Source organism: Eretmochelys imbricata, chromosome 12 (genome assembly GCF_965152235.1).
Source record: "Eretmochelys imbricata isolate rEreImb1 chromosome 12, rEreImb1.hap1, whole genome shotgun sequence".
NCBI lineage: Eukaryota > Metazoa > Chordata > Testudines > Cheloniidae > Eretmochelys > Eretmochelys imbricata.
Genome location: NC_135583.1, coordinates 997303 through 1014590, shown reverse-complemented (window position 1 = coordinate 1014590; position 17288 = coordinate 997303). Strand labels below are relative to the sequence as shown.

The 17288-nt window shown below is 48.5% G+C and overlaps 1 protein-coding gene across 1 annotated transcript; it reads right to left on the bottom strand.

Moving 5' to 3' along the window:
- Positions 1-2395: 2395 nt before the first annotated feature.
- On the bottom strand, positions 2396-16476 carry LOC144272812 (C-signal-like). Its single transcript, XM_077831135.1, has 6 exons — positions 16330-16476; positions 13325-13376; positions 11125-11312; positions 9389-9550; positions 3777-3899; positions 2396-2509 (listed from the first exon to the last, which is right to left on the bottom strand). The coding sequence occupies exons 1-6, from the start codon at positions 16474-16476 to the stop codon at positions 2396-2398; spliced, it is 786 nt and encodes a 261-aa protein (XP_077687261.1).
- Positions 16477-17288: the final 812 nt, after the last annotated feature.

Sequence of the window (17288 nt, the reverse complement as noted above, 5' to 3'; positions counted from 1 at the left end):
CCGGCTGACTGAGCACAGAGCCGCACGAGTCAATGGCAGGTTCGTCAGCTCTTTCCCCTTTCAGCCATACAGAGCTGCCTAGCAACACAAGAGCCTCCCTCGTGCGCTCCTGCAGCAGCTGCCTGCTGGTGTGGGTGGGAAAAGGGGATGAGGAAGCCTCAGGACAGGACACAGAAAGCATACAGGGGGTGGAAGATGGGAGGGATCAGCAAGGAAAGCTACCTTTTTGAGGTCAGAACATGTAGGGATAAAGTGAGAAAGGCTAAAAGTCAAGTAGAGTTGGACCTTGCAAAGGGAATTAAAACCAATAGCAAAAGGTTCTATAGCCATATAAATAAGAAGAAAACAAAGAAAGAAGACGTGGGACCGCTAAGCACTGAGGATGGAGTGGAGGTTAAGGATAATCTAGGCATGGCCCAATATCTAAACAAATACTTTGCCTCAGTCTTTAATGAGGCTAATGAGGATCTTAGGAATAATGGTAGCATGACAAATGGGAATGAGTATATGGAAGTAGATATTACCATATCTGAGGTAGAAGCAAAACTCGAACAGCTTAATGGGACTAAATTGGGGGGCCCAGATAATCTTCATCCAAGAATATTAAAGGAATCGGCACATGAAATTGCAAGCCCATTAGCAAGAATTTTTAATGAATCTGTAAATTCAGAGGTTGTATCATGTGATTGGAGAATTGCGAACATAGTTCCTGTTTGTAAGAAAGGAAAAAAATGTGATCCGGGTAACTACAGGCCTGTTAGTTTGACATCTGTAGTATGCAAGGTCTTGGAAAATATTTTGAAGGAGAAAGTAGTTAAGGACATTGAGGTCAATGGTAAATGGGACAAAATACAACATGGTTTTACAACAGGTAGATTGTGCCAAACCAACCGGATCTCCTTCTTTGAGAAAGTAACAGATTTTTTAGACAAAAGGAAACGCAGTGGATCTAATTTACCTAGATTTCAGTAAGGCGTTTGATACCGTGCCACATGGGGAATTATTAGTTAAATTGGAAAAGATGAGGATCAATATGAAAATTGAAAGGTGGAGAAGGAACTGGTTAACAGGGAGACTATAGTGGGTCCTACTGAAAGGTGAACTATCAGGCTGGAGGGAGGTTACCAGTGGAGTTCCTCAGGGATCGGTTTTGGGACCAATCTTATTTAACCTTTTTATTACTGACCTCGGCACAAAAAGTGGGAGTGTGCTAATAAAGTTTGCGGATGATACAAAGCTGGGAGGTATTGCCAATTTAGAGAAGGACTGGGATATCATACTGGATGACCTTGTAAACTGGAGTAATAGTAATAGGATGAAATTTAATAGTGAGAAGTGTAAGATCATTCATTTAGGGATTAATAACAAGAATTTTAGTTATAACCTGGGGACGCATCAATTAGAAGTAACAGAGGAGGAGAAGGACCTTGGAGTATTGGTTCACCACAGGATGACTATGAACCACCAATGTGATATGGCCATGAAAAAAGCTAATGCGGTCTTGGGATGCATCAGGCGAAGTATTTCCAGTGGAAAAAAAAAGCCACTGGGCTTTTCCACATGCCACAGGGACAGGAGCTCGGATGGACAAAATGAACCTATCGCCCAGCTCTCAGCAGATGGAGACCCTCAGTTCATCGTACTAGTAAAGAGATTGGGCTCTGGGCCTCAGTGCAGCAGCATTTTCTTATCGTGACCCCAAATGGGCAGCCCTTTCTTTCTGCCCTCTGTTCCAGCTGCCAATGTACAGCTGCTTCCTCCTCTGAGCTTGGCTCAGGACTGCCTGGCTGGGGTGTGCTGCACCTTGTCCCCAGTATAGCGCTTGGAAATGTATAGTGACGGCACTGAGCTGGGGGAGGCCTTGGCCAGAACCAATCCAATGAGTGTCAGCCCTTGGAGCAGTGGGGAGAGTGGCAGGTCCAGAGCTGCAGGAGTTGGCAGCAGGAGGGCAGCAGACTGCACAGCAGCCCAGCGGGGGACCCAGCCAACATGAAAGTGTGGCGAGCAAACTGCAGTGTTCGTAGGGGTGGTGGATTTTGGTGGGGTGGCCAGTGTTGAATGGAAGTGAGAAAGCTGGCATAGTGTGTATGGTGGGGAGGGCGGCTGGGGCAGGCTCTCCCCCAGCCAATGGAACTGCGGCAGGTGTGCTGCAGGCGGGGCCCTCTGCACTGCTGGCACTAAGTGAAGGATTTGCCCATTTAAAGTAGTTCTCTTCCTTGGTTTGTGTCCCATTGCTGTCTCCTGCCCCCATGGCACCACTGAGAAGAGACTCAACACAGGCTCTGATTCAGGGGGTGATTTTTATTCATCCATATTTATGACAGTTGCACAGAGAGGTGCCAGAGTGCTCAGCAGAGGCTGCTCCTTGATTCTTTCACACCTCCACGCTGGGTTCTCACCAGGGCAGGGTGTTTCCTTCCCAGCTCATCAGGATGCCATGGTGTTTCTCAGAGAGGTCACAAATCACCTTCATGAGCCCGCTCACGCTCTCGTCCACCGTCAGGTCTGCCTGCAACATTCATGCCAGAGTGTGAGACAGAATACAACTGCACTTTCCTCTCCAAGCACTGAGTATCCAGGGCTGGCTGGGGGTTCTCAACCTCTTCCATATAGTGACCCCATGTTCCAACAGAAAGAAATCCAGGGTATCTGGCCATCTAGCAAGGAAGGCAGTTGTGACCCTCTGAAACCGGGTTGGATCCCACTTGCCTGAAGGGGGTCTGAGAACTCCTGGCCTAAAGAATCTTCTTTTGCATATAAAACTAGTGCAGCTCAATCAAGTGTCCCTTCCCCCTAACCTGGAGTCTTCTGTGGGGGCCTGTCTAGCCCCTAAAGGTTTCCATTCAACAGGCCACTTACCACACCCTGCTCCCAGCAGTGATTCACCTTGACAGGGGGGGGCTTCCCACCAGTCTCCGTGCTCCTGGCAGCTTTCTACCCCAACTGAGCCTCTTGCTGGCTTTTCTAATCACCTGGTCCCTAGCTGATCAGTCTCAGCTGGGGAGTAACTGATCTGCCACGGTGAGGCTGCACCCAACTCCCCTTAAAGAGCCAGCCACCCTGCGACACCATGGTTAACATTTCCCAAATCCTAGTGGCTATACAGACAGGGGGAGCTCTGGACTTACATAGAAATGGAATGAGTATATCATTGGAAAACACTGATTTCAAGACTGAGGATGGCTCAGAGGCTGCATCTACACAAACCCATTTTGGGACATGCACCATTGCACTAGGACCAGTTCAGCTTCCCCAGTGCTAACAAAGGTGAGCACACCAGCATGCGCTGCCAATTGGCCTTTTTAGCTTCCTGTTCTCTAACCCCGCGCAGAGCAGGCCTGCATATACTACAGCCATAGAAACAGCAGCAGCTGGGATACACTGGCCCTCGTGCTGTTGTTGCTTAGCTCTGGTGGAGATGCGCTGGTCCTGTATTTCCTAACTATCACTGGGGTAGATGAGGCTCAGTAGTGTGTGCTGCAGAAGGCTTTCTCCACAGCCCGCTCTGTAGCATCAGAAGCCTGTTTTTGCTGAAAGTCCTTCATTTTATTTCATGAATGATGTGGCCTGAAGGCTGGTGGATCCTCTGTGAATGTTCCATTTTTCTCCTGAGCAAATGATTTAATTATGGCTGTATTAAATATCTGGCGCAAGTTCGTTTTCCCTGCCAATACACATATCACAGTAGAGGCAGCAGAAGGATCTCTGAGTAAAAGGAAATGCTGGTGCAACCCCACCTTTCCCCAGACAATCTCTCTGCTGAGAGCCATCGCTACCTGCACGTTAGGTTGAAAGTTTCCCAGCTCGGTTTTCACCCAGCCCGGGTGCAGCGCAGTGCACAGGATCCCGTCTTGCTTGTATCCCATCGACTGGCACTTTGTGAGCATGTTCAGCGCCGCCTGGAGGCGAAGCACATGGTGAGCCAAAGCAGAGCCACAGCACCCCCCAGGCACAACCCACCAAGCCCGGCTCATTCGCACGTGTGGGACGCTGCATCTAGGACTGATGAACATTCACTGCCTGGCTAGCCAGGAACTGAGGGATTCAGCCAGGGTGGGGGGAGGGGGGAAGTGCTGCAGTGGCAGGGGGAAGAAGATCCTGGGGCAAGGGAAAGGCAGCAGAGGGAAGAAGAGAGGAAGGAGCCTTCTGTGAAGGAACTGTTGGCCCCTCACTGATACTCAGTGAGGTTTTGTGGTTGGCCATTTCCCAATACCAAAAGAAGGGGGAAGGGCCGATGAGAGATCAGGACCCTGAGACTGACTGACTGAGGCCAAGGCTCCAGCTCAGCCTGATTGACAGGTCAGCCAGGCCACTGAGGGAGTCATGAGGCAGGGGGTCCTATCCTCTATGTGTGCTGGAGCTGCTGGGCCTGAGCGGGGCCAAGCTAAGGAGAGCTGGAATCAGAGATGCGCTGGAGGCAGAGTGGAGCTGGAGCTGGAGCTGGGTCTGGAGCCGTCTGGAGCCAGGTACAGGGAGCAGCTGGGCAGACGGGGTCCCTGGGCATAGGGCCCAGCACAGGGAGACCCCACCAGTCAAGAGGCCTTGCGGGTCGCACTGGGAGGGGGATCGTAACCACCATGGGGGGTGATGCTGGAGGGAAGGGCCCTGCCACCTAGAACCTGAGGGCATGTGGCAACCGCCAGAGTGCTTGTCTGACCTGCGGCATCCCTGCAGCACAGCCAGGGCCTGTCCAGGGACCTGGGACATGTGAGGAGCAGACTGCGCACTTCCCTTACATTCCAGGCACAGCTGCTTGGGATTCCCCAAACCACAGAGTGCGGTGAAGGCTTTTCTTTTCACCTTTCCCAGTTTCTGCTTATTTTTAAGGACTTGCTGTTTAATAAATCGTGTTTGCTTTGAACTATATGCGATAATCAGTGGGTCAGGGAAGCGTCTGGAGCAGAAAGGGTACCCTGGAGTGGAGACACTCGAGCCCCGTCCTAAGTACGACAACCAGATTGGGAGTCGAGCCCCAAGAATCCTGGGCCCAGCCTTGTCAGGGTTACAAGGACTCTGCCACAGATGAGAGTAGAAAGGGAGTCCCCGAGATCAGGCAGGCCTCTGAAGAGAGTGAGAGCGAGGACTCAGATCCTTTGACTAGCGAATTCCAATGGCATAGTGCATAAGCCAGGAAAGTTCCCCATTTACACTTCGATGGGAGGTGGGTCAGAGCTGGGAGAGAGAGGCCACAGTGGTAAGAGGGGCATTTCCATGGGCGCTTGGAGGGAGTGGAATTCTAGCCGTCTTCAGCAGAGCAGTGGAAATAAAGATCCTTTTGGTCAGTGAAGATGACCCTTGAAGGATCTCACAGTGCTGTACGCACCAGCCATCTGCAGGCACCTGCGTTGGGCTGTCCGGGTGCCTAAGTCAGGCACCTGAGCTTTTGCGTTCACCACTGCATGATGCAGAATTTTGCAGAATTCCCTGTTTCCCTCGCAAAATTGGGGCTGCAGAGCAGTGAGAGGAGCTGGAGCGCTGAACCTGGCTGGGCTGGAGGCTGCATGCTCTGCTTGCTACTCAGTCTCCTGAGGACGGGAGAGGGCCTGGGAGACCCAGCCGGCTCTGGAAAAGGTCAAGGAAGGTCAGGACTGCACCACACCACACCCTGGCAGAACAGTAAAGAAGCTGGGAGAATAAAGGCTTTGGGGGTGCTGGTGTCTGGGACGGGGAATGCCCCCTGGTTGGGCTCTAGCAGGATGGGGGTATCTGGGCTGGGGAGGTTCCCCACAGCTGGGCTCTGGGGAGATGTGAGTGCAAGTGTCTGGGCTCTGGGGGCCCCACACAGGCCCCTCCAACAGCCCCCAACTGGAACTGGATTGTCATAGGGGTTTCTGTAACTCTCTACTGCTGGGGGACTCTTTTTTGCTGTTGTCTATATTGTTGACATACTTGTTGACAGGTATTTTGAAATAAATTACAAAAACAATTGAAACTGGAGTGATTATATTGTGTTATTTTCACAAATAAAATGCAGAATTTTGCAGAATTGTAAAATATTTTGTGCAGAATTTTAAAATTTTTGGCATAGACATTTTATGTTTTTGGCGCAGAATTCCCTCAGGAGTAATAGATGCTAAGGTCAGAAGGGACCATTATGATCATTTAGTCTGACCTTCTGCACAACGCAGGCCACAGACTCTCACCCACCCACTCCTGCGAAAAACCACTCACGTATGTCTGAGCTATTGAAGTCCTCAAATCATGGTTTAAAGACTTCAAGGAGCAGAGAATCCTCCAGCAAGTGACCCGTGCTGCATGCTACAGAGGAAGGCGAAAAATCTCCAGGGTCTCTTCTAATCTGCCCTGGAGGAAAATTCCTCCCCGACGCCAAATAAGGTGATCAGCTAAACCCTGAGCATATGGGCAAGATTCACCAGCCAGATACCCAGGAAAGAATTTTCTGTAGTAACTCAGATCCCACCCCATCTAACATCCCATCACAGGCCATTGGGCCTATTTACCATGAATAGTTAAAGATCAATTAATTACCAAAATCATGTTATCCCATCATACCATCTCCTCCATAAACTTATCGAGTTTAATCTTAAAGCCAGATAGGTCTTTTGCCCCCACTGCTTCCCTTGGAAGGCTATTCCAAAACTTCACTCCTCTGATGGTTAGAAACCTTCGTCTAATTTCAAGTCTAAACTTCCCAATGACCAGTTTATATCCATTTGTTCTTGTGTCCACATTGGTACTGAGTTTAAATAATTCCTCTCCCTCTCTGGTATTTATCCCTCTGATATAGTTATAGAGAGCAATCATATCTCCCCTCAACCTTTTTTTAGTTAGGCTAAACAAGCCAAGCCCCTTGAGTCTCCTTTCATAAGACAGGTTTTCCATTGCAGGGTTTGCTCAGCACCTTGGGACCCTTCAGGTGAGCAATAGGGTGTCTGAAAAATATTGGTCTTAAAACAAAACTTGGGCTGTTGGAGAGAGCAGCAGCATGCACATGCAGGAAGAAATTCCAAGAAGATGGCCACGGGACGCGTGGTGAGCCCATGCCCCTTGGGAGCTCAACGCACATGGGCATTTACAAGCTGTGGGGTGGAGGCAATAGGCGATTGTAAGATCAAAAGACTTAGCAGCGTTGGAGCCAAGTGTGGTGGAATTTGTGAGGGCAGCAAACTTCCCAGGGAGAGAGTATGAAGCTTCCAACACCTTTGTAGCGCCATATACATCTCGCTTCAGAAGGAGTCTGGCCAGTATGGTGGATTATAACTGGCCGAGGACGGTTTCTGTTATGCCACCAAGGAAAAGGGGGCAATATTTTATATCCTGTCCCAGAGTGAAATCAATAACTATGCACTCACAGTCAGTGCTTATAGCAGTCTGACAAAAGTGTGTGGGAGGGTTATCATCACCCCCATCTCAATAAAGCAATTAATTCTTCCCCCCCAAGCTTGACATCAGTTCTGTTCCCCATCTCACCACTGCTCCATCTGCAACCCCTTCATGCCCCTGTCCCAGGACTGGAGCGGGAGAAGGTCTAGGAGTTCTTTTCCCCCCTCTGCCTCTTTCCTCACTGGGTGCTACAGGGAGGGTTATTCATAGAATCATAGAATATCAGGGTTGGAAGGGACCTCAGGAGGTCATCTAGTCCAACCCCCTGCTCAAAGCAGGACCAATCCCCAACTAAATCATCCCAGCCAGGGCTTTATCAAGCCAGGCCTTAAAAACCACTAAGGAAGGAGATTCCACCACCTCCCTAGGTAACCCATTCCCGTGCTCCACCACCCTCCTGGTGAAAAAGTTTTTCCTAATATCCAACCTAAACCTTCCCCACTCCAACTTGAGACCATTACTCCTTGTTCTGTCATCTGTTACCACTGAGAACAGTCTCTTTGGAACCCCCTTTCAGGTCATTGAAAGCAGCTACCAAATCCCCCCTTATTCTTCTCCTCTGCAGACTAAATAATCCCAGTTCCCTCAGCCTCTCCTCACAAGTTATGTGCTCCAGGCCCCTAATAATTTTTGTTGTCCTCCACCGGACTCTTTCCAATTTTTCCACATCCTTCTTGTAGTGCGGGGCCCAAAACTGGACACAGTACTCCAGATGAGGCCTCACCAATGCCGAATAGAGGGGAATGATCACGTCCCTCGATTGGCTGGCAATGCTTCAACTTAAACAGCCCAAAATGCCTTTAGCCTTCTTGGCAACAAGGGCACACTGTTGACTCATATCCAGCTTCTCGCCCATTGTAACTCCTAGGTGCTTTTCTGCAGAACTGTTGCCTAGCTGCTCCATCCCTATTCTGTAGCAGTTCATGGGATTCTTCCGTCCTAAGTGCAGGACTCTGCACTTGTCCTTGTTGAACCTCATCAGACTTCTGTTGGCCCAATCCTCTAATTTGTCTAGGTCCCTCTGTATCCTATCCCTAACCTCTAGCATAAATACTGTGATGGGGCAAGGCCAGATGGCTATAGAAAAGTAGTGGAGATAGATATATTAGCTCCAGGCTAAACAAATCCCTGGTGCCAGGATAAGTGAAATGGCAGCTGCTCCAGGTCAATTGAGACACCTGGGGCCAATTAAGAACTTTCCAGAAGGCAGGGAGAATGCTAGGTTGATTGGGACACCTGAAGCCAATCAGGGGCTGGCTGAAACTAGTTAAAAGCCTCCCAGGTAGTCAGGCGGGTGTGCATGTCAGGAGCTGTGGGAGGAAGTTGCGCTGTTGGAGAGGCTGAGCAGTACACATCATATCAGGCACAAGGAAGGAGGTCCTGAGGTAAGGGTGAAGTGGAGCTTGAGGAAGTGAGGGCTGCTGTGGGGGAAGTAGCCCAAGGAATTGTACATGTCATGTTTCTAAAAGGTCAGCTACCATAGGGTCCCTGGGCTGGAGCCCGGAGTAGAGGGTGGGCCCAGGCTCCCCCCACCCGCCAACCTTTGCCCCCTGATTAATCACTGAGACTAGGAGACAACAGAGACTGTGCAAGGAAGGATAACTTCTCCTCACCTCCCTCGCTGGCTTATGATGAAAGTGGCTCAGTAGACTGTGACCCTTGTCTCCAGAGAGAGAGGGTCACAGTGAGCCTCTGAGGCTAGCAAAAATCCGCCAAGAAACACGGGACCCACGGAGGCAAGGACAGAGCTTTGTCACACTACCATTCCTCCCAGTTTAGTGTCATCTGCAAACTTGCTGAGGGTGCAATCCACACCATCCTCCGGATCATTAAAATTAACAGACTTAATTAATTCTGTTATATGGACCAGTCACAAGAGATGGACAAAGACCTACCTTTCCTATTGGGGGTTAAATATGCTCCATTTTGGGCATCGTGGATGTAACTATTTCAGAATGGTCATCACCTTCACTCATTATCTTCAGGCTGAGAAATATGAGATTCAGTGACTACCCCATGACTGGTTAGCCTGGGGGAGCCATACCTTACTGCAGCGGTAGGAGACTACTGGCACGAAGGAGAACGTTTCAGGAGTTTTCTCAATGGATCCCAGAACAGTGGAGATGTTGACAATGGCCGCCTTGCTGCAGCTCATCCCTTTCTGGTTGCTGCCCTGGGCAGCCTTCTTCAGCAAGGGCAGGAACGCCTGGGGAGACACTGGGTCACTTTGTCCTTGATAACAAACTTACCAGTTTCTCAGACCTAAATCTGCCTGCACCTGAGTCCCACTTCCTGGGCTCCCCACAACCGGTTCCCCCCTTTGCTTCCTCCTCCCTCTCCCCATTTCCCACCTGTCTTCATGGCACCCCTTCTGCTAGAACAGCTTCCTAATTAGCTATCCCTGAGTATCTCCGCCTTCAAGCTACTCCTCAACCACCACCTGCTCTGTTCCTTCTACCACCTAGAATGTCCCTAGAATGCCACTGTCTGTCCTGAACCTGTTTGTGTCTTCAGACTATAAACTCTTTAGAGTGAGAGCTGGTTTCTATTCTGCTCTGCATGTTGCCAGCTGTAAAATGCTGGGTCCAATTACAGTGCTGTATAAGCAATAATACTACTAATTGATAAATAATAATAAGCATCTAGATGAGGCTTGCAATGTCTGGATCACCAATGGCATAAAAAGTGGGTGCACTAAATTCTCTTCTCTGTTAGGCCTGTGTCACCCCATTATAGCGAACGGAGTGTGTCAGTGTTACCAGGGCAGCTGCACCTTTGACCGCTTCTCTGGTCTCTGAGAGCCCCCCATCAGGTGTTACACCTCGTGCTGTTACCTCCCCAGGGTGGAATCCTGAGATTCCCCAGCTCTCAGAGCGGGTCTGGTTTGGCACCTGCAAGCAGAGCTGAGCAAAAGTTTTTGACCAAAACTTGTTTTCAGTGAAAAATGCGGATTCAGTGACACCGCAATATTTCACAAATTCACGTCGACTTCACAGACTTGTTCTTTTGGGGAAAGTTTCTGAAAAAATTGCAACATTTTAATTTTTCATTTCAAAATGACATTTTGGTTCAAACTTCCTTTCATTTGCTCTTGAAGAAATCCAAAAATATTTTAAAATGTTCAAAATTGAACTGTTTTGTTTGACCAAATGATGAAGAAGTAATAATAATAATCATCATCATTAGTATTAGTTTTTTACTCTGTGATTTGCCAAAAATTATCATTTTGTTCTGATCCAGAATGACTTTTTTTAACTTTTCAAAATTGCCAACAAACCAAGAAATCCATAATTTATGCAGCTGTATCTGCAAGTCTTCCCTTCGGGAAGCAGTGGTGAATACAGTGACCCAAAAGAACCTTCGGAAAAGGAAGGAGAGTTTAACATTTGCAGCAGGAACATGGCAAAGCGTAACAGAGAGGGTGTTTAACACAACTGGTCTATGTGCAGGTCTGTATTACCTAAGCATTCAGGGGAAGCCTTAGGAAGGCTCAACTGCTTCGGACCCTTCTGCAAGGTCTGTATCTGTCTGCTCCTCTGAAGAGCTCGCTGTGACAACCGCTCCCCAACCTCTGCGTTTGTACACCATGGAATACAACAGAGCTCTGACCCTGATTGGAACCTCTGGGCTTTATCAGAACACAGAAAAATCTATTCTAATGCTAACAAATGGGCCACTTTCTTTTAAAGCAGGGTGGGGTGAAATACTAGATCTCTTCAGCTAATTATCTTGCTTTAAACCAAAAATCCTAAGTATTCTCACCCGAAGGTGGACTCTTACCTGGGTCACTAACAGCGGCCCAACAACGTTTGTGTTATAGACACTTAACATATCTTCAGGAGTGGCTGACTCAAGTGTGCTTGGTAGCATAACGCCAGCATTATTTATCAGCAAATTTAGGCCAGTTCCTCCCAGACGGGCCTCAGCTTTCTTTGCAGCGCTCTTGATGCTCGCTGAGTCTGTAGCTTCTGGAGAGAGAATACAGGACTGGTTATGAGCACGGTTTGGTTCCATTCCTGATACTATATGAAATAAATACAACCACAGTTCTGGTAGCCTGGTTAAAAGCCCATCTCTAGAGACAGCTGACAGAGAATTCAGATAATATGTTGAGCAGAGGCCTGGCTCACTCCTAACTCTGATGGATCATTCACAACCCGCAACCCAATTTTAACCACATCACTGTTAGAATGTGCGCTCCATTCCTGAGGTCACGGCGGGGAGCACAAATCCAGTCAGGGATTTCCTGTTTCAGGAAAAAAGTTCATAAAGTATTTCCAGGCACTTTTAATTGAGAACAAGCCAGCCCAGACCTGTGCCTTCCTGGCAACATCTCTAGGTTACTGAACTGGAGACTTCAGTGCAATAAGAGTTTATTGAGTAGATCTTAAGTGCAAACTTAGACTCATATAATGCCACTTACACTTAGATGTGTGGGTTTGGATGCAAACTAAGGAAGGATCTTCTGGAAAGGAAAGGGAAATTTTGGAATGACTGCTTTCATGGCTGCACCTACCCTCATTAACGTTGTACTACGTAACTTGAAGACGCGATGGTGATTTGTGCAGTAGAGAGGTGAAAACGGTGTCTAATGACTCTTTTGGCCAACTTAAAGCTGTTTTATCAAAACTAGCTTGGTGCTAATTTACAAATTTACTCTAAGTTAATGAATGTCAATCATGGACAACCTTAGCTGAGAACTTCCAAGTGTTTTTGTGTTTCAGTTTTATGATACAAATGGTCAAACTTGAGTGCCTAAAGTTAGGCTTCTACAGCCATATTTTGGCACCTGAATATTAGTAGCCTGATCGACCACTGAAAGCCAGTAGTTCATGTCTATTCAGGTGCCTAAATATGGATTTAGGAGCTTAGACTTTATGTCATGTGCTTAAAACATGGGGTTAGGAACCAGGTGATCAGGATCCCAACTCTGCCGTAGACTTCCTGTGTGATCTTGGCCAGAAGTGTCCACTAATTTTGCGTGCCTGTCTTGAGACACCATTGGGCCTGGTTTTCAGAGATGCTGAGAAGTCCGGCTGAAGTCACTGACAGATGCATGTGCTTAGCTCCTTTCATAATCAGGCTCTCAATGACTCTAACTGGCCTCTTTGAAATTCAGACCAATTTAAACCAAAGACATTTTCTCAACTGAATTTGTTAAAACCAGGGTCATAATCTAAAGAAGAATCTGCATGCATGCGAGGGTGAACAACAGACTAAAAACAAAACAAAACACAACAAACCACTTGTGTCTGGGGAATAATTTTGTGAATTTTCAGGCTAAGGGAGATTTATTTTTGAGAAAGTTAGAAGGGAGGGGGAAAAACTGTAGTAAGACTGGAATGGATCTGGAAACTGTAATCACCTAATCTCTTCTGAACGATTCCATAACATGTAACCTCATTCAACACCTTGGTATATTGTATGGTCATGTATTAGTAGATGAGTTCTGTTGCTATGACAGCCTCACCCCACCTTAGGGCATGTTGTATAAGGAACATTCAGGCATATTCTACCTATTATTGTCAATCGAGACTGTTCCCGGCGACGCTAGGCTTGGCTGAGATTTAGTTTGTCATCTTCTCTCACTGCAGTTCTCACAAAAGTGAGCATGATCCAGTCCTGCTCCCATGCTGCATTCAGCGGCAGAACAGAACACCTCTTTGATTTAAAGGGAGCAGAACCAGGTGCAGTGTTTGGCACAGATTACCAGACAAGGCAGGCAGCCTCTGTGACTGCGCTTTCTGCATTGTTCAGCGATGAAGAACTACGATCCACTGACACGGGCAGTGTACTAACAAGTTGAGGCCCATTTAGCTGCACTAGTGATTATGATCTAGTCAGGTGCTAGGAAGCTGGAAAAGAATGGACGTGGAAAGGGTCAGAGCAGAGACTGCGAATCAGAAAGCAGCTAAAGGACAGCTGGCCATGCAGTGTCTGCAGCGTGCTGGTTGGCAGGAGAGATGTGCTGAGGACGTACCTAGCTGCAGAATCATAACGTTTGGGTGCTTGGAAGCCAATTTTTTTAATTCCTGGAAGGAAAAAAAGAAGAAGAAGAAGAATTAAAAAAAAAAAAAAGCATTATGGAACCTAAGTGAAAACACAGGCACAAATGCTGCATCGCCCCGTCAGACAGAGCCCTGGCACCGAGAACACCCACAGCCCTACGGCACAGATTCTGCTGTCACCCACATGCAATCCCATTCATTTGAATGGGGGTATGTGAGTTTAACAGAGAGCAGAAGCTGACCCTGTGGCTGGCCTGGGAACACCAGGGCACTGCTCTGGGTGAAGACCATGGGAACAACCTGCGTCATCATGCAACCAAAAAATCAGAGTGGGTGCATATGAAGTCCCAGCTTCTCCCCTGCCTAGGGCCTTTACCCCATGCTGTTCCCCAACCAGTCTGTCCTTCAGCTGGCTTTCCCTTTCCACACACCTTGCATGTTGTTCACTCCCTTTTTCTGTCTGTCACTCCTCTTCCCCCAACCATCCTCTCTTTTAACCTGCCTCCTGGTTCTTCTTCCTTCCCCATCCCCTCAACCTCTCTCCATCAGTTCTCCTCTTTCCCCCATTCTCCCAACTCTGCCCCAGCCATCACTCACCTGCTACCCCATACCCATCACTCACTCCTGTTGACAGATTTTTCTCTTGTTCCCGTTGCTGGGCAGGGACCTCCTCTCCAGAGCCCCCAGGAGCAGGCACTGGGGATCAGCTCATGTTTTAGTAATTGCCCTGAGAAACAGCTAAGGAACCTCCCAGATCTCCTGTGGGCTGCTGTGAAGTAGTCAAGGTGCATCTTTTAGCACCAGTGATAAAGTAGCAAGGTAGAAACTGTTTTTGCCCCATTGCTGTCATATGGGGATTGGGGGTCGGGTTGGGGATATCAGCAGAGCTGGGTGAATAATTTTGGCCAAAACTCCTTTGACCAAAGTTGCAGATTCGATAACACCAAAAGAGCTTGTGAATTTATGTTGGTTTCTAGAGAAACCTGAAAAAATCAAAATGTTTCAATATTTCTGTTCGAAACAACTTTTGTTTGGAAATTTCCTATAATTTTTTTTTTTTTAAAAAAACCTTCCAAACCATTTACAATTGCTCAGAATCAGAATATTTTGTTTCAGATCGAAGCAAACATTTCATTTGACCCGAAATAGATTTTTTTTTCGAATTTCTAACATTTTTGTAAAAATTGTTTTTGGTTTGAGCCAAAACAATATTTTTGTTTGTCTGCTTTTTTGGAATTGCCAGCAAACCAAAATATCCATTATTCACCCAGCTCTAGATATCGGTTTCTGGCCTGCCTCTCCATGACAAGCCATGGGCAGATATGGAGAGGCAGGGGGCCACTGGGATCCTCCCTGAAGACAGTTGCTGGAGAGCAGTAGCCATTTAGTATCAATGTTCCCTCTAATTTTTTACGTCCATGTGCAGAATGAATTTTGTTGTGTGCATCAATATGGAGGTGATGTGTGGCAGGGGTGGGGGCCGAGGGGTTCGGAGAGCAGGAGGGGGCTCAGGGCTGGGGCAGAGGGTTGGAGTGTATGTGTGGGGGTGCGGGCTCCAGCTGCATGTGTGGGATCTGGGTTGGGGCCGGGGATGAGAGGTTTGGGATGTGGGAGGGGCCTCAGAGCTAGGACAGAGGGTTGGGGTGCGGGAGGGTGAGGGCTTGGCGGGGGGTGCGGGCTCTGGGGTGGGGCTGGGGATGAGGGGTTTGGGGTTCAGGGTGTCCCGGGCCTGCATTGGGGAGAGAGGACTCCCCCCAGATCTCTCTCGCCCCGGCAGCTCCAGGGCCAGGGGAGAGGTGCCTATCCCCGCTGGGGCAGCTCCTGGGCTGGGGCTATCTTAGAGGGAACTTAGTTTATTACCCTCGCAGGGTATGTCTACACTGCAATTAGACACCTTTGCCTGGCCCATTCCAGCAGACTCAGGCTCGCAGGGCTCAGGCTAAGGGGCTGCTTAATTGCAGTGTGGATGTTCATGCTTTACAGGAGCCCAGATTGTAGGACCCTGAGAGGTGGGAGGGCCCCTAGCTCAGGTTGCAGCACTATAGACATTTGGGCTCGGGCAAGGAGGGCAGAGAGGAAGAAGCATCACAGGGAGAGTTCCCACTATAGGAAGGATTATGGGACAACAGGTAAACCTCACTTCCTCCACAGCGACATCAAGGGTTAATGGGTGGTCCCAGCACTGCTGGGGAAGGAGGGCTGGGGTCTCAGAGGCGGTGAGGTGGTCGGGCAGAAATCATGCACTTTTGGATTCAGACAAAGCGTTGGATTCAGTCTGAGCGTTTATGGAATAGCAGCATCCTTCCCCACGCCAAGCCTGAACATCAGCCAGGTCTGCTTTGGACCCCTGGCATCCAGGCCTATGGATGTGAAACAAATCGGGTACCTGATTGGGCAATGTGCCAGGCTCCCTGCCATCATTACAGGGTAACATACCTGTGATGTTCTAGCTGCGGCTCTGCGAGGAGCCAATACTTTACATGATAATGGGGACAAGTGAGTGACACAACGTGCACGAGAGCTGCGTATAGTTAACGTGCAGCAGTGGAGTTTCACTAGTGTCAAGGGGAGTGGAGGAGCAAGGTCTGAGCAGCAATGCCTGGGGGTGATCTGTGTGCAGAGGGAGGGCAGAAGCGGACAGAATGTCTGTGTGTGTGTTGGGGGGAGCTAACAGAATGGCAGCACCTCACACCCACTCTGCATAAGGTGCAGGGCAGTGGAGAATCAGGCCCAGTAGTGTTAGGGTTGGGTAAAATTGGGGTCAGTCCAAATCAGGCCTCCTACTGCAACTTGCAAGGTTCCCTGTTTTAGCAGGGCAGGAGGTTTCAGGGGTGGCGGGGAACATTCAGCTGGGAAACCTGTTACAGACTCACTCAGTTCTCATGGGATCTGCCATCTAAACCCGCTTTTATTCCATGCCTTTTGGGGGAACATTTTCTAAAACAAAGTTCAGCTAAGCAAAAAGGCTGCTTCTCACCTGCGCTCGCGCTCCCTCTGGGTCCCGGCAGGTGGCAAAGATCACTTCGGGTGGGTTCGGTTTCCCTATAAAATGCTTGATCAGCTCCAGACCAATTCCTCGATTGGATCCAGTCACCAGGACACTACGGACATGAAACCCTGCCATGGTCTCTTTGCAGCTGCCTCTAGTCTCTGTCTCCGTCTCTTTGCAAGTTCAGTTAAATACGGGCTGTGTCATTTCCCCTGAGCTGATTTCACTCAGTCGAGTCCCCACCTACCTTTTTTGTTAGTTTCATTGGAGGCATATGTTTGTTTGAAAAGCTTATGCTATGTTTGAGCAAATGACTCCATTGATGAATATCCAGAATAAACAAGAGCTGAGTCAGTGGATATGAGGGTGAAACACGAGTTTGCTGTCTGAACAGCTGCAAGTCATTGGGTCTGAAAAGCCCTGTTATTTTTCTTATCATTCTTAAGGTCTTAGGCTACCCCAAAGCTTTTTCCTTCATCACTAACTTCTTTGTGGGGTTCTCTCTTGCTTTAGCTGTATGCTCAGTTGGGTACATAGACACAGGTTCCCTGAAACCGCAGCTCCAGTGTGCTACATAGCTCAGCGGACTTGCACAGATCTAGAAAGGGTAGGAAGGGAAATGGAGCAAAGTTTGTTAAACAAAACAGTGATCAGAAACCTGGAAAGGAGAGTCAGTGCAAAAAACTGCCCTAGGGTAGTGTTAACTACAGAAGGGGCTAAAACACAAGAGTCAGATCCATTCTGAGTGTCCCAGAGTACAGGTCATGGCTGTGGTTTGGCCCATCGATAATTGTGATTGAAATGTGTAGAAGTCACGAAGCTCAAAGAGACGGGGTCTGATTCTGCTGTTACTGTGCAGGTGTAAATTAGGAGCAACTCCATTAGCTTTGGAGAAGTGGCACCAGTTTAAATCTGGCATGGGTCAGAATCCACACCAGGGGTTCCAC

What these genes read in the sequence shown, in the direction of transcription:
- LOC144272812 (XM_077831135.1), bottom strand. Translation starts at nt 16,476, where the DNA reads ATGGCAGGGTTTCATGTCCGTAGTGTCCTGGTGACTGGATCCAATCGA. An exon ending in CAGAGGGAGCGCGAGCGCAG is followed by an intron (nt 13,377 to 16,329) that starts GTGAGAAGCAGC and finishes TTTTCCTTCCAG; the next exon opens with GAATTAAAAAAATTGGCTTC. An exon ending in CGTTATGATTCTGCAGCTAG is followed by an intron (nt 11,313 to 13,324) that starts GTACGTCCTCAG and finishes TTCTCTCTCCAG; the next exon opens with AAGCTACAGACTCAGCGAGC.